The sequence below is a fragment of the Emydura macquarii genome, unplaced genomic scaffold, assembly GCF_026122565.2.
Source record: "Emydura macquarii macquarii isolate MOO-44397 ecotype Brisbane River unplaced genomic scaffold, CSIRO-AGI_Emac_v2 contig_1146, whole genome shotgun sequence".
NCBI lineage: Eukaryota > Metazoa > Chordata > Testudines > Chelidae > Emydura > Emydura macquarii.
The window spans coordinates 955572-970876 of record NW_027131283.1 but is presented as its reverse complement, the minus strand read 5'-3'; the positions used below and the strand labels follow the sequence as shown (position 1 = coordinate 970876).

General features: G+C 37.4%; 1 protein-coding gene across 2 annotated transcripts in view; it reads left to right on the top strand.

The window, feature by feature from the left end:
• Nucleotides 1–15305, top strand: part of ASCC3 (activating signal cointegrator 1 complex subunit 3) — a 479889-nt gene that overhangs the window by 29675 nt on the left and 434909 nt on the right. Inside the window, exon 4 of one of the 2 annotated variants that reach the window (XM_067546516.1) lies at nucleotides 9714–10297. In XM_067546516.1, coding sequence (XP_067402617.1) covers nucleotides 9714–10297 — 584 coding nt within the window. Of the gene's footprint in view, nucleotides 1–9713; nucleotides 10298–15305 lie in introns of those variants that run through there. The other variant, XM_067546517.1, reaches the window with a different exon arrangement.

Genomic DNA, 15305 nt, shown 5'->3' with positions numbered 1-15305 from the left:
TGTTGTGAGAACATTGTCGTTTTATCTGGTAGGACCAAGCCATTTAGATGTACACTGAGACCCTGTCAGGGCATTTGTTGAAAGGATTGAGACAACCCGTATCTCAGCAGCTAAGTGGGTTTTCTCACTGTCAGGACTTCTAAAGTCCAGCTGGACATGTTAGGGCTCAGATTGCCTCTGTGGCCTGCTTATGCAACACTCGATAGTGGAAAGATGTGGAGCAGCAATGTTGAGCTCATTGTATACCCTGACTGCTTATTATCCCATGACACAAGAATTTTCAGAAGGGGAGAAAAGATAAAAAAAGAAAAAAAATTCTTCCTTTAGTATCAGGACAAATTTCTAAATGCTTCCTAGTTTTGTAGTAAATGTATATGATCCTTGGATGTGACTTTTAAACCCTAATACCTTAATTTTTTTTTCATTTTTTTCATTTCATTCATTTTTCATTAGTTTTCTGGTTTGTTGTGAATTATTTGAACTACCATTTTTCCTGACTAACTGGTGAAGAATGAACTTGCTATGCCTTTTGTTTTACTCTATTATATCGGTGATGTGCAAAATAACAATTTAATGTTGGTAGTCTACATTTGGGTGTTTAGCCTCTTTGGGAAGTGCAGCTATTTTAATTAATAGGGATTCTGTTGTAGTAGAAGCAGGAGTGTAGTTCTTCCCTGCTAAGTTCTATGTTTGTGCTATAAGATCACTATTCAAATTAGGTAATGAATAAACATTGGTTTATGACCAAAAAACCATAACTGGAACAGTTTGCTGGTAAATTTGTGTTTTTTTTAACTAAGGTGAGGTTATGTCCTTAAACCAGACTTTTTTTTCCTTGCTTGACAGAATGGGAAGGTGTTAGTAATCCTTAACATTAATTTCCAGAAGGTTTAATATATTTTACCACGTTAAAGACAAATCTACAAACAAGACCTAAGTAAAAATAACAATTGCTGGAGGCTATAAGCCCATTAGTATTATACCTGTAATGTCACTCGTGTTGTTCTTCTCAGTTTATCCCAAAAATATACAGACAGGAAAAAATCAAGGTTGCTGCTTAACCCTGAAAATCTTGTATCAATGTCCAAGATCCAGTGTAGTAAAAGCTTCTAATATCTTTTCTATTTATTTTTATCTATATTTTATATTTATCTTTATATATCAGGACAATGTTTCCTGCCTCTGCAGAGGCATCATCTTGTCCATTTTTATTATGATTCCACCTAGTGGAATGGTAGGTTTTTATGGGTTTTTTTTTTGTTTGTTTGTTTTAAGTTACCCTTAACAGCAAAGAACACTTTTTGGAATAATGTGTGGCTTCTCCCTAGAGGTGTGATTTTAAGCTTTCTCTATTTTTTCTCTCTAGTGCTTGCTACCACCAATATTTGGAGCAGCTTTTCTCCTCTCCTTGCATGTGTTGGGTCTGGATTCTTAGTGCCTAGGTCTCTCCACTCAGTGATACACAGGGGGCAATAAGATAAATAAAACAAACTCCAGCAAAGAAATACCACTCCCAAAATAACAGTACAAGAGAACTACTTCTGACTGTTCCATACTCATGGAAGCTTAACAAGACAGTGCCTGCTGACTATTTCACTTGTGTTTCCTTTTGAGCACCCCAACCCTAATTCTTCTTTTTTAAGCCATATTCTGTCATTCATTTTCATAGAAATCCCACTATTCTACTGGCATATACTCATCATTAACATGCCTCTTGCATTAGAGGCTTTAGCCCCATCACAGCTTCTCAGGACAAAAGTCTCTGTACATACACTATATTTTCATCTTCAGTGCATTCTTTCTTCTTATATCTGACCTAGACTTGCATCTTATTTTAAAGAAAAAAAGCTGATTCTCAGTCCTTAAGTATGAATAATGTTTTGATGCAGGGTTGCACTCTTTTGGTTTTCTGTATCTTAGTTGAGAAAAAGAAATGTATTCACTCAAAATCCTCTGAACTACAAACTAATGATGCCAATTCAGTTTAAAAAACCTTCTGCATTCTGGCAGTTGCAGAGTATAATGCTGACTCAGGAGGTAAAAAGTACCTATCATCTTTGCCTGTGTAGCTGCCCTTTCTTTCCAATATCCCTTTCCCTTCCTGAAGATAGCATACAATGGTGATCACATATAAGAACAAATATGGGCAGGTAAGTCATTTTATATTTCATTCGGTCATTAATCACATACTGAAGGGGATGTGCCAATACGTTGCTGAATAACTTCAACTCATGAAGCAGCTTCTGTGGGCATTATACAACAAGTTTTAAAAGAAATAATTTAAGGTAGCTGTCCAACAGAGAGTAAATGAGGGTATTAAGTTTTCATGCTTTTTGGACTTTTGTGGCTAAGCAGGCTTTTCCTGAGTTGCCTTAAACTTATGCTAAAATTGTCAAGCAATGTGGCCTTTCCTACATTTCTGATAATTGGAACCTGCAAAACTGTTTATACAAATAGAAAAGATCCTTTATTTTCTAGTAGAGGCATCCAGATTTTCACTGCTGTGAACACAGATGACTGCTTGTTAAAAGCAATCATGTTTCCAGGACAGTTTAGGTAATTAAAGCAATACGAGGCTGAAACTTTGGGAGTATTACTCAAAATTTTACATGTTTAAAAATGGATACTAAGTTATGTTGATCAGGACATGCAAGGGTCTCATGTTTTTACCTGTGTAAGTAATAGATGGGACAGATATGCCTTTAATTATTAACTGATTCCTTTTGGTCCTCAAAAAGTAGAAAAACTGTCCACCTTTGTTTATCCCCCAAATAGAATCCACCTGTGAAGACAATAAGAAAATGGTTCATATTATTATGTGTGACAGTTTGTCTAACGGCCCATAGGTCAGCCACAGTTGGCCATTCCCCTCCCCAGCTACAGAAACTAAAATGGTGAAATGACCATATTGTTACTCACCTAGGCGAGAAACTCTCATACTAGGTTTTATTGGTATACATTTCTTCCTCCCAACCCAGTTAAAAAAACTCCAAGTTATCAAGCAAGAGTTGCAGCCTACTTTCCTGTGCAAAGTGGCCTGTTGCATATTAAATGGATCAAAAAAGAAAGAAAGAAGGGTGGGAAAGCTGTAAATTAAATCTCTAGTTGTGACTGTCCGATTGAAGGTCAAATTAGTCAAACTGTTACCCCCAAGAAATCCAAGCCACATTTTCACCCCCAAACTATACATTGTTTCCTTGTAAATCAGTGGTTTTCAACCTTTTTCATTTGTGGATCCATAAAAAATGTCAAATGTCAAATGTCAGTGCGGATCCTTTTGGAAATCTTAGATGTAGTCTGTGGACCCCCCAGGCATCTGTGGACCACGGGTTGAACCCACCGTTGTAAATCAAATATACCATGAATAATCTTTCACTCAAATTAGAATCTTCATGTTTGTTTGCCTTGTGAGTCAGATCTGTGCCTTTCTTTTGGAAAAGTATCTCTTGTGCTATTGTAAATTCCAAATAATGTGAAATGCTTATGTATAATTCAAGAACATATTGTGTAAATTCTCCAAAGTGAGAGGATTATAAGGATTTTTTTAGTTTTCATTGTAAATAAATATTGCACTCTAGAAGTAATTGGAATTGTCTGGCATAAAAAAGAAGAAATATTAAGATATAAACCAGGGTATAACTTTGGGATAATAAGAGAAATTGCTTGAAAGCCAAGATCCCGGTTGATAGTAGGGGCAAATAATGACATACCATCCTCGAAATGAATCAAACTTAAAAAGCCTCTGATAAGAAAAGAATTAAGGAAACTTGGTAAACACCAATGGAATGATCAGAGAAACAAGGCAGAAATCTAAGCACACACTTGGTATATGTCTAGTAAGAATCACAGGGTGGGCCCTCCAGTGAGCCCTGAAACGTGAACGCATGGTGACCTCGTTTTAGGGTGACTGAATCCAGTGCAAGAAGCTACAGAATCCTAAGTGAAACAAATGCTGGAACAGTCATATGGAAAGGATAAACAGATAAGGGTTAAACAGATAAGAAGAAGTGATGAGATTTCATCTCACAGTTTGCATTTCCCCTTCTGTTCTTTAATATAAAAAACTGTAGTTTATCTTGTTGAGTCTACATTCTCTAGTGAAAACTCAGGTAACCATATTTTAGATTGTAACTCCTTTTATAAGTCCAAGCAAACTGGTGTAGGAGAGATTGAAAGCAATTGGTTAAGCAAGTTAATATGTCTGTAGGCCTTAGGCATTCTTGCAGCTTCTTTTCCAAGAGTAGGGCAGATCTGTTGGTTTCGTTTTCACAATGTGGGATAGTTGCATGACGTGTTTTGTTTCTGTATCTGTCAGATAAAGACCTTCTTGTTCATGCTCGACACTTTAACTAAGGCCAAGTCTACACGCAGAAGTTTAGTCAACCTAGCTATATTGCTCTGGGATGTGAAAAACCACCCCTCCCCAAGCAACATAGTTAAGACGAACTAACCCCTGATGTTGACAGCGCTAGGTTGATGGAAAAAGTCTTTCCCTCAAAACTATTTGTAAAATCTTTTAGGAAATCCTTGAAATTGGTTATTACGGGTTTTAGAGTAGTTTTAAAAAGTAAATATTGTGCACTCTCTGCTGGCTCTTGTGAGTTTTACGAAAGTATATTTCACACTAACGATGATTGATTTGTTTTTTGTTTTGTTTTGTTTTTAAACAAAAGGGATGAACTGAGAATGCTGAACAGATTTTAATAACTCATCCAGCTCTCTTGGTTTTCAACTATATCTCTAATTGTTGACTGGATTTTAGTTGCTGCTTTTAAGGGGATGACTTAGTTTCCTTCTTACATTGTTCCCAAAGGTAGATCCATGACTGAAAGGTTCAAGCAATCCTGGCAGCACTTACCTGCATCTCTTGCTCCTGAGCATTCTACTTCTTTTGTAGATAGATATAAAGTTGGTGTCAGCTAATCCTACTTTAACCCACCTGTTCTGTGTCTTTGAAGTGTTGCTGAGCACTGCAGTGGTCCTCCCAGCTGAGTGCAGACATTGTGTTTTTGCTGCCTGCTGATGAGCACAGTATTTAATACTGTGCCTTCGTACCCAGAAAGAAATGTGAGGCATTGATATTCTGAAACAAAACAGAGAATAGCAGGTTGTTAAAGATGAACTTCACTGAAAAATAACATTGAGTTAAGCATGGATTTGAAATAAATGACCTCACTAACCAAGGTGTTGGGACACTGTATACAGACCTAAGACTTTAATTAAAAAACAAATGCAAAACCCCCCTGAAATTCTCTTCTTCTGACTCAAAGAAATTGCAGTATGTGACATCCCAACTCCTAGAAGTCTCATTGCAATACATGCACTCCATTGTATATTTGTTGTCTGAGAACGATATTTTTGGTACTTTGCATTGAAGTATATCTGCTTGGATGGAGGAGGTGGGTGAGAAATTATTAATTACAATAGGAACTTTGAGCAATGACCTATTAATTTAGATGGAATACAGGGGCCCAAAGAGTCAAAAGTGTTAACTTAGTCACTGTCCAGCATTAAGCAAAGTTAAACACGTGGGGTTTGCTTAGTATTATTGCAAATACACCATTAAAGATAAAGAAAGAAAAAAAGGTAAAGCATTTGAAATGTACAGTATGAAATAAGGCTTTCTTTTTAACAACAGTCCTTGTTCCCTTACCCTCTAGTTGAGAGTTTTTAGAAGGGAAAAAAACCCTTGTTTGACCATGTAAAGATGGTAACACCTGTCCCTTTGGGGGGGAAAAGGAAGCTAGTTGAGATGGGGTGGAACTGTTCCTAATCTGATCCTATTTCTTGCTAGATGATGTTTGGGATTCATCTGTAACCGGTAGAGGTGACAATGTCATGTGGGTCAGTCTCTCTGGCGATCTGGTCAGGACATCTCTCAGGATCAGGACAATAAGGGCCCAGGGTCCCAGGAGACGTTGGGGGTGGCAGCCATGATGATGAAACTTGCTCCAGTAGCCTCTGTCTGTTCTTCTATATTTTGCCACCATACTCTTTCTTTAAGGACCCAAATGGTGGGTGGAGTAGCGGATTCCCTCATTATTTTGTACACAAATTAAGCCTTGTTTTCAGACAATTATTCATGATGACTCCAAGACCTCTTTCATGAGAGATGACAGCTAATTTAGACACCTTTAGTTTGTATGTACAGTTGAGATTGTAATGTAATGCACAGTGGAAAACACTTATCAACATTGAATTTCATCTGCAATTTTATTGCCCAGTCACCCAGTTTTGTGAGAGATCTTTGTAACTTCACAGTCAGTTTTGGACTTAACTATCTTGAGTAATTTGGTATCATTTGCAAACTTTTCCACCTCACTGTTTACCCCCTTTTCCAGACCATTTATGAATATGTTGAACAGCACAGGTCCCAGATAGATCCTTGGGGGACCCCACTACTCACCACTTTTCATTGTGAATATTGACAATTTATTCCTACCCTTCCTATCTTTTATCAAGTTACTGTTTGTTATAAATTATTTTAACATTTTATAAACTTATTTTTTACAGTTAAACTCACAATTAGAGTAAATTTGTAGGCCCAGTAATAATACCCCCCTCAACTCCTTTGCCTAGTCCATTGAGGTTGGAGAGGGGACCTAACATAGAAATTGGTCCTGTTTCATTTTAGCTTTACAACAAGATACGTTTTTCTTAGAAACCTACTGGATACTTAAATGCCCCAAAGCATGACTTGAAACAAGTCGGATTCCCATTTTCCAGTGGATTTGATTTAATCTGAACTCTGTCCCATCTCAGCTGCTTCTGTGTCCAATCTCAGTCTGAAGAAATGCAAGCTAAAACCCCAGATTCCAACCTGTAAAGGCAATAGCCTCTTTAACCACTGATGAGAACTCATAGCTTGCGTTTCCCATTCTCATGCAACAAGATCAGTTACAATGGATCCGTTGGTTGAAATAACTCCCTTTTCTTGATGGTTAAACCAAGCTCAGAAAATTGTCCCTACAGACCTTCTTCTTGTTGATGAGAAAATGTCAGGAAAACTTTTCTCTGAACCCAAATAATTTCACTTAAGAGAAGGGAATGAGATGACCTGTAGAAAGCTGAGGCTAGAATTTTGCTTCACCTGAATGTGCTCTCATTGCATAGGCAGAGTAGCAAGAGACATGGCCTGGAGCTTATCCATAACGATGCAGTTGCAAACCCTTCAATACATGCTTACGTGGATCCTGGAAGCTTAACACAACAGAGCAAAATGATGTCCCTTCACCATTTACCTTTTTACCAGGACCTAACAAGGTTTGTCGTCTAGACAAATTAGGAGCCAGTGGCTTAGTTTATAGAGACATGTAACTGTAAGTTTAAAGTAAATCAGAAATATGTTCCTCAATTTTTACAACAGAAAAAAATTAGTGGAACTTCTTAAATCAAGCCATCTTATTCAGTTAAACTTACCTTATATAAGCAACAAGAACGAACCTTAGTAAAGTAATTTAAAATAGTTACTTTGATTTAAGTGACTTAAATCTTGCTTGCTTTGAATATGTATTACTCAGTTCTGGCCTGATGTTTCCAAAGGTGCTGAGTACCATTGACTTCAGGGTTCCTTAGCACCTTCTATAACTAGTCCATTAATTCCTTGTGCAGAAAATCAATTATTTGTTGTTACATCTTTTGTATATGATTCAGAATATTTTAAATTCTGGCTATTCAGCTCTATAACACTATCTTTGCATGAACAGGTGGTGACATTATTGAAATGAGTAACTTAGGGCAGGTCTACACTACCACTGAAGTTGGTCTAACTTATGTTGCTCAGGGCTGTGAAAGATACCTTCCCCATTTCCCCCTCCTCCCCAAGCAACGCAAGTTACAGTGACCTAAGCGTTGTCCACACTGGCGCTATGTTGGTCGGAGATGCTCTCCCGCTGACGTAGCTTTTGCCTCTCATGGAGATTCAATAATTATGTCAAAGGGAGAGCGCTCTCCTGTCAGTATACATCATCTTCACCAGATGCACTGCAGATGTAACTGCACCAATCTAGCGTGTCTGGTGTAGATTTGCTCCGAGTTGCCCTCATCCAGATCTTGTGGTTTTTTTGTCTTGATGTGCAATCCCTTTCTGAGGAGGAAATGAAGTCAAAAGTTGATCTTCTATCTCTGAGGTCTCCAGAATTAATTTGGTTGAAACCTGTTGGAATTCTTAAGGATATTTTTTCACTATTTTGGTGCTGCCTACATTAACTCAGCTTTCAGTGCTGAGAAAAAACAAGGAGAGATCTATCTTAACCTACCCTAGATACAAAGAGAGGTTCAGGCTGGCTTGCTATTGTGCTTTAAATTCAACATGAACTTCAGTTAGGTACAGCTGCTATAAGTTTTAGTTAGCCAATCAACATGCAAATTTGTTTTAGTTCTGGTTAAATATTTCTAACCTGTGCTGTGAGTAACAGCATTATTTGTTTTTATTGTATAATTGTGATAGAAAGAAGGAATTGCTCTATAGCCTATGAATGAAAAACACCTGAAACTTTTCAGATATAGATCAGCCATAATAGTCTTGGTGACTTTAAGGAACATTATTTGTACTTAGGCACAAATGATAATTGAGGAAGTGTTTTTTTGTTTTGTTTTTGTTTTTATTTATTTTTTTTTTAAGTATTTGAGGATGGATTTCTTTGTCATTGGATTCCTAGGAGATCTGCATCTAGTAGTAAAACACTTTAAAAGGATTAGAAGTAGCCAGAGGACACTCCAGTATAGAGTTCACTCATTAGAAATTATGTAATTCAATTAATTGTTAATCCTTTTGCTTCCTAAAGTGCATGATACATTAAAATTAAGTTAGTACAAAATATTTTTCTGGATTTTTTTTGTTTTTACCCCCAGAACATCAATAAGCAAATAAACAAAAATTAGGAGTATACAGTGTCTTTCAAAATTACATAATTAATCATTTCTTCAGCACAAATTAGTATGACTTGTAAAAAGAGACACATCAAGAACAAGGCAAATGAAATCATTGGCAAAACCAGAAATCTATCAGAATATCAACCTGCAACAAATAAGTTAAAGATTCTCTTGTGACATTTGGTTCCTTACGAGTTCTTCTTGAAACTGATTTCTAAATATTAATGGTAAAATTAATGTTCTTTATGCTTTTGCTGAGTTGAGCACTGTAAATTTGTTTGCCAATAGACAAAACATCTGTATTCAGCATGAACTGACGTAGATAAACACCATGTTGCATTAGTTCTAAACTAGAATGTATATATTTAATAGTATACACTAAATTCCTAGTGGGTAAACCGAGCTAGAGGAGCAGAGAAGAGCCCTGGCTTTCTCTTGTGTTCTAAAGTAGAATGTTTTGTCAGATTGCTTGATTTACTGAACGTCAACCTTCTCCATTTTTTAAAAACATTAGTTTGTGCAAAGAATATTGATGGTGTGAAAATATATAGTTTTAAGCTCATGTAGAAAGAAGATACCAAGGTGATTGGCATAGAAATACTTCATAAATAAAACTATATCTCTTTATAGATAAATGCTTTATTATTCTATCTCAGTAACTGTAAAAACCTGCAACCAACTTACTCTTATTGTTTGATTCTTAGTTTCATGTCACTCTAATTGCACATAACACAATACTTGGAGCAACAAATTGAATATAGTTATCTGATACACTGTACAAAAATCATCCTAGTTGTTAAAATGTAGGTAGTAACATTTCTTTTGTGTTTTGTGCACAGTAGGAACTGAAAATGGACAAGAAGCAATTGAAAGTGGAGCAGTTTTTCTCTTTAAGATGTTTCACATGAAGGAATGTGTTGGTCATGATGAAACAAAGGCAATCAAACAGATGTTTGGGCCCTTTCCATCGTCGTCTGCTACTGCTGCCTGTAATGCCACATGTCGGATTGCTTCTTACTTCACTGAAGAACAGCTTACTGCATTTATACAGATGGCTGAAGGGCAAAATGATGATAAAAGAGTATTCTTTGGTAAAAACATAGTATTTTCATTTGAGATGCATGACTTGGATCACTCTGAAGACCTGCCAATAAATGGTGAGGCTGATGCACAGAAAACTATAAGCTTAGATTACAAGAAATTTCTGAATAACCATTTGGAACACTTCCAGAATTGCTATGGCGACAACTCTGATCTCAAGTCATTGGAGAAAGTGGATGATTCTTTTCTGTGGTGTGAGGTTGGGAAGTTTCTAAATGAATCTCTAAAAGGAACCCCTGGAGAACCAACAACAGATGATCTCTGCTGTACTTTGTATGAGATGCTTGCATCTAGTAAAAGTGGTGACGAACTTCAGAATGAGGTACAGTAGATATATTAGTAGTAGTATTTATTTAAATGTGACAGATCTCAAGCTTTCCTTTTTTATCTCATTTCAAGTTTGCAGAAAAAAAAAAGATGTCTACTTGGCATTAACAGGCTACAGGCATGTTTCCTCTTGAAGGAAAAGGCAGTGACTATTACGGTAGCTTTTGATATTTGGCATATTGCTACAGCTGTAATCATAACTCATGGGGGAATAGCTGATTTGAGTGGTATCAATCTTCTCTGTGTTTAATAAAAATGAAATCACAATATCTTAACTATACACAAGGCTGTATAATGGTTTAGGATACTTTCTCCCCAGCACACTACACTATGTGTTCTACACATTTTTTTTCTGTTATATAGAGAGACCGTTTCTTTTGGTCACTGTTATATTGACTTAGATGGAATATATGGGCAAAAAGTGTTAACATGAGCCAGTCACTGTCCAACTTTAAACAATGTTCAACAAAGTCCATGATTTGGTGTATAGAGATCTTAGCCCGCTTGGTACTGTCGCAGACACATCATTAAACAGCCTTTCAACCTTTTATTAAAGATAAAAGAGAAGGAAAAAACTGTTTAACTGTAAAGTATTAAATAAGGCTTTTATTTTAAGAACATCCCTTGTTCCTTTCCTTTTAGTTGGAGAGAGTTTTTAGAAGAAAAACCACCTTGTGTCTCAGTCTCTTAAATGGTACTGAAGATGGTGGTAACTGTCATTTTGGGTTTAAAAAAAATCAGTTGAAAATAGGCTGGAGCTGTTTTCGTTGCAGCTGTTAGTCTGATCCCATTTCATCCCAGGTGTTGGCTGAGATTTTAGCTGGAGGTGGTAGAGGTGGCAATGTTATCTGGGCCATCAGGATTAGGATGATGAAGGCCCAGGGTCCAAAGAGACAGTGTGGGTCATGTAGAAGCTTGCTTCAGTAGCCTTTGTCTGGTTTTTTTTATTTTTCCTCAACAGTCTTTCTTTAAGGATCCAAAAGGGGTGGAATAGCTCATTTTGTCATTATTTTAGTTCATTAATTTTTGGACTGCATTTTTTTATTTACAAAGCATGATTTTAACACAGTCCTTGAACTATATTAGTAGGCTTTTTTGGTTTGGAGTAATGTAGGGATTGTCTTTTTTTGCATCTGTTTTCATTAACCTTTGTTATATGTTGTTGTGACATTTTATGAACTTGCACTTTTTACAGTTGAGCTTTCAATTGGGGTAAATCTGTAAGCCCTGTTATTAAATCACTTGCCATGTCGTCCTTTTCATGGAGGATGCTATACGTTCCCCAAGTCTACCTGTATGCTTACATACAGTCTTGTTAGGCAGCAGCAGTTTTAAATATGAGAAGTTGTATTTTTATTATCTTTAAAGATCTTAACTTCTAAATGTTTGTTAATTTTAAAAAGTAGTTATACTTTCTAACTAAACTTCTAAAATATGGGAGGATCTTGTTTTTAATAAAATAATCTGGTATTTTGGTAATTTGAAAAAAAACTACCTTTAATTTTTTTCTGCATTAGTGGTCACACTTCCTATTGTAGACCTTCTTTTGCTGCTGATGCAGGAGAGAGATCTGCTTTCAGGTGGAAGTAGGGGCAGACGTAGCTGCAGAAAGACTCAGTTATAAATCTGTTACCTGTTCCTGCTTTTTGAAAGTAGTCCAGGAAGTGGTGGAAGGTGTCAGGACAAAGGAATGTCTCCTTCAGAGGAAGGATGACAGGGGATTGCTGTTAGAGTGGCTAGTGGTGAGGCGGTCAACATCAGACTGCTTTGGATCTGAGTAACGGCTACCAACCCGGAATAGGAAGGAGTGGGAGAAGGGATTAGTAATGCGTCAGAAGAGAGATGGAGAGTGGAACAGGGACCTGTAATAGGATAGTGTGGGGTTGGGGTGACATGGACCAGGAGTCTACTGAGCAAGAGGGAGCAGACAAATTCCACTGGTGAAAGTGGCTTATGCACCAGAGAACACTGTGGTGTGGAGTCTGGAATGAATTTCAAAAAAGAAAACCACCACTTCCCATTTTAGGTAACTAGTTATGGATACCTGTTGTGTAAATGACTTTATGCTGCTGTTTGGTTTTTAAGAATGGGTAAGATGTTGACCAGTTGAACATTTTAATGGCACTAACCTGTTGCAGCACAATTCCTGCACGTGACCACCTCTCGCGCCCCCCCCCCCCCACCCATTCGGTGCTAACAGTCAACCCATGACCTGACATTTATTAGGGCGTAACCATGGAATCGGCTGTACCTTTGGCTCCCATGTTCTATATGGGGAATGTAACTGACCATGGGAAACGAAACTCCCCAGCAACCAGGAAAACTGCAGGTGTCCCCCGGCCAATCCGATGCTGGCACGAAGCCCATATCCCATCCCTTGACCAATCAGTTAACCCTTCATGTCCCATTTAGTCCATAAAGAGGGGTCTTTCCCAAGCCCCCGCTGAGAGCCTCATCGCAACCAGCCTGATCAACTGGTCCCGACTCTCCCGCTCCCATGTCTTCTTTCCCCCCCCTCCCCCCCCGAGCACGAATCGTGTTTTTGCTGGCTGGATCGAGTAATGCTGTGGATTCTAGTCTGTATGGTGAGGAGTTAACCATCAGTCTGTATTCTACAGCTACGTTGTCTATTTAACTGCCTGTGTAACCCCTTTCCATGTCCTGCAATTAACTAACTGTCTGTGTAGTATAGTGGTAAGTGTCTCTGTCTACCATGTGGGAGACCAGGGTTTGATTCCTGGGCAGGGAACCACTGTCTGTTTAATAATAGTTTAGGTTTTTATAGTTAGTTGCCTGTTTAATACTTTCTTTTATCAATTTATGTTTTGTGGTTAATAGGATATAAAAACAATTATATTAGTCTATATTTTATAGTAACTAGTTGAAGATCTATACTATTCCTGTTTCTATAATAAAACTCATTTATTCCCGAACTGACTCATTATTGACTCTGGGGGATCACTAACCTGTCGGAACATAACCATGTATGGGTCAGCAAGTGTCTAAATCTTATAACTTTCTTTTAATAGTTACTTTCTTTCCATATATTTTTTTGATCAATTCGAAGGACATTCACTAACATGAAGCCTAACCAAGCCAAAATTTTATTCAACATAAAACTGTGTAAAGGTAATAGCATACATAAAACCTCCAATTTGCAAATAGCTTCACATCTTGGGTAGTAGAGGAGACACAATCAACATTATTAAAGATTGCCCACATATTGAGAGAGGGAGGAACTTGCATGTAAAAGAGAAAACTAAGGCCATATCTATACTGACGGCGGCAAATTCGCCACCGCCAGATCAATCTTTCCAGATCGATTGAGCGGGTCTACACTGACCGCTCAAATCGATCAGGAAGTCGACTGAGTAAAAGCACCCCGTCGAGTAGTGCAGCGCAGTGTAGACAGAGCGCAGAAGGGAAGCACAGCAGTCGACGTGAGTTACGCAAGTTACTCTGCGTAATTAGTGTAACTCCCGTCGACTGCCGCCGAATCGCTAGTGAGTGTGGACCAGGGCTAAGTAATCTTTATCTTTCTCAAGAGTCTGCAATTTGGTTAACAGGAAAAATACAGTATGGAGACCTTGACTTCCACAAAGTCTCTTACATAGGGAGGAATCTTTATTTACATTTAATTGCAATAGGATGAGAAATAATACCTCCCACTACCCAGAGTGTTTCCTAATTTATCCACGTTTAATGCTTAAGATATTTAATGAATTAAAAAATTCACTTAAAACTGACTTCGGTGAAAAGGGATCCAGAAGACTAACCATACCCTAATAAAAGTCTTAATGATAATAAAAAAGTCTTAAATCAAGTAACAAACCAAAAGCATGCTGCTGATCTGTATGGAAATGCCATCCTCTATCTTTTTTTGCAGGGGGAAAAAAAAACTTGGCGGGGAGGAGGGATTTTCTTTGTCATTGTGGTTAAACTTGTATTTTGATTAGATGAGAAAAAGTGCCTTTTTTCTCTCTCACCCACTGTCATGAAGGTTATTTACCACTACAAGGTAAGAGTATCTTTCTTTATGGTGGCATTTTGGGACTGTCATCAGGGGGAAAAAATGGCATTTCCCTTGATATATTGCAAGCAATAATCGCAAGGAAGCTTTTAAAATGTTTAATAACTTGCCTCAATAATAATAATAATAAAGAAATACATTAAATTCTGTCCTCATTCTATTAATTCCCTTCCTTTCACTATCACAAAACCCTTCCCTGCTTAATACAAATATTATGTGATTGCCATGTCACCTTTCATCACAACAATCCCATTAATTCATTGTCCATTGCATTGTGTGTATATAGGGCAATTGAGCCAATTTGAAATTCAGCAGCTTTTGTCAAAAGCTTGCTGACATTGGTATAATATCCTCCATTGGGGCAATGATGCTTGGAAATTTGTTGGGGGTTTTGGGTTGTGCTTTCATGCAGTTTTTTTCATTGTAGTAATTGTTTTGATGTTTGCTATTGGCATAATCTTGTATCTTCATGCAGATGAGTCTCTTTAACTTGAAATAGTCTTTTCCAAAACAAAGTGTGCTATGTACTTGTAACTAGTATTACTGAAATGGTAAGATAAGAGGCTGTTTCCATGTACAGCTCTGAGGATCTTGCATTGAGTGGGTTGATGTTTGCCTGCTAACATCTCTGTGCTCTGTAAAATTCTCTCATTTATAAATAAGGGAGATAAGGAGTATTCATATGAATAGTCTGGAATCCCTATCATCGGAGGTTTTTTAGAACAGGTTAGACAAACCTCTGTTGGAATGGTCTAAGTATGCTTAATTCTTCCTCAGCAAAGGGGGCTGGAGTAGATGACCTTGATTCTATGAAATAACATGGTGCTGCTTTCTGGACAGATTCTAATATGCCCTGTTTTAGTTATGCCCTTAACAGTCACTTACAAATATCTCAAATGAAGGCACGTTCACATATTCGTTTCAACTTGTAACAAGGATTCTCTCAGCTCATAACAGAAATAATTCTACTTTA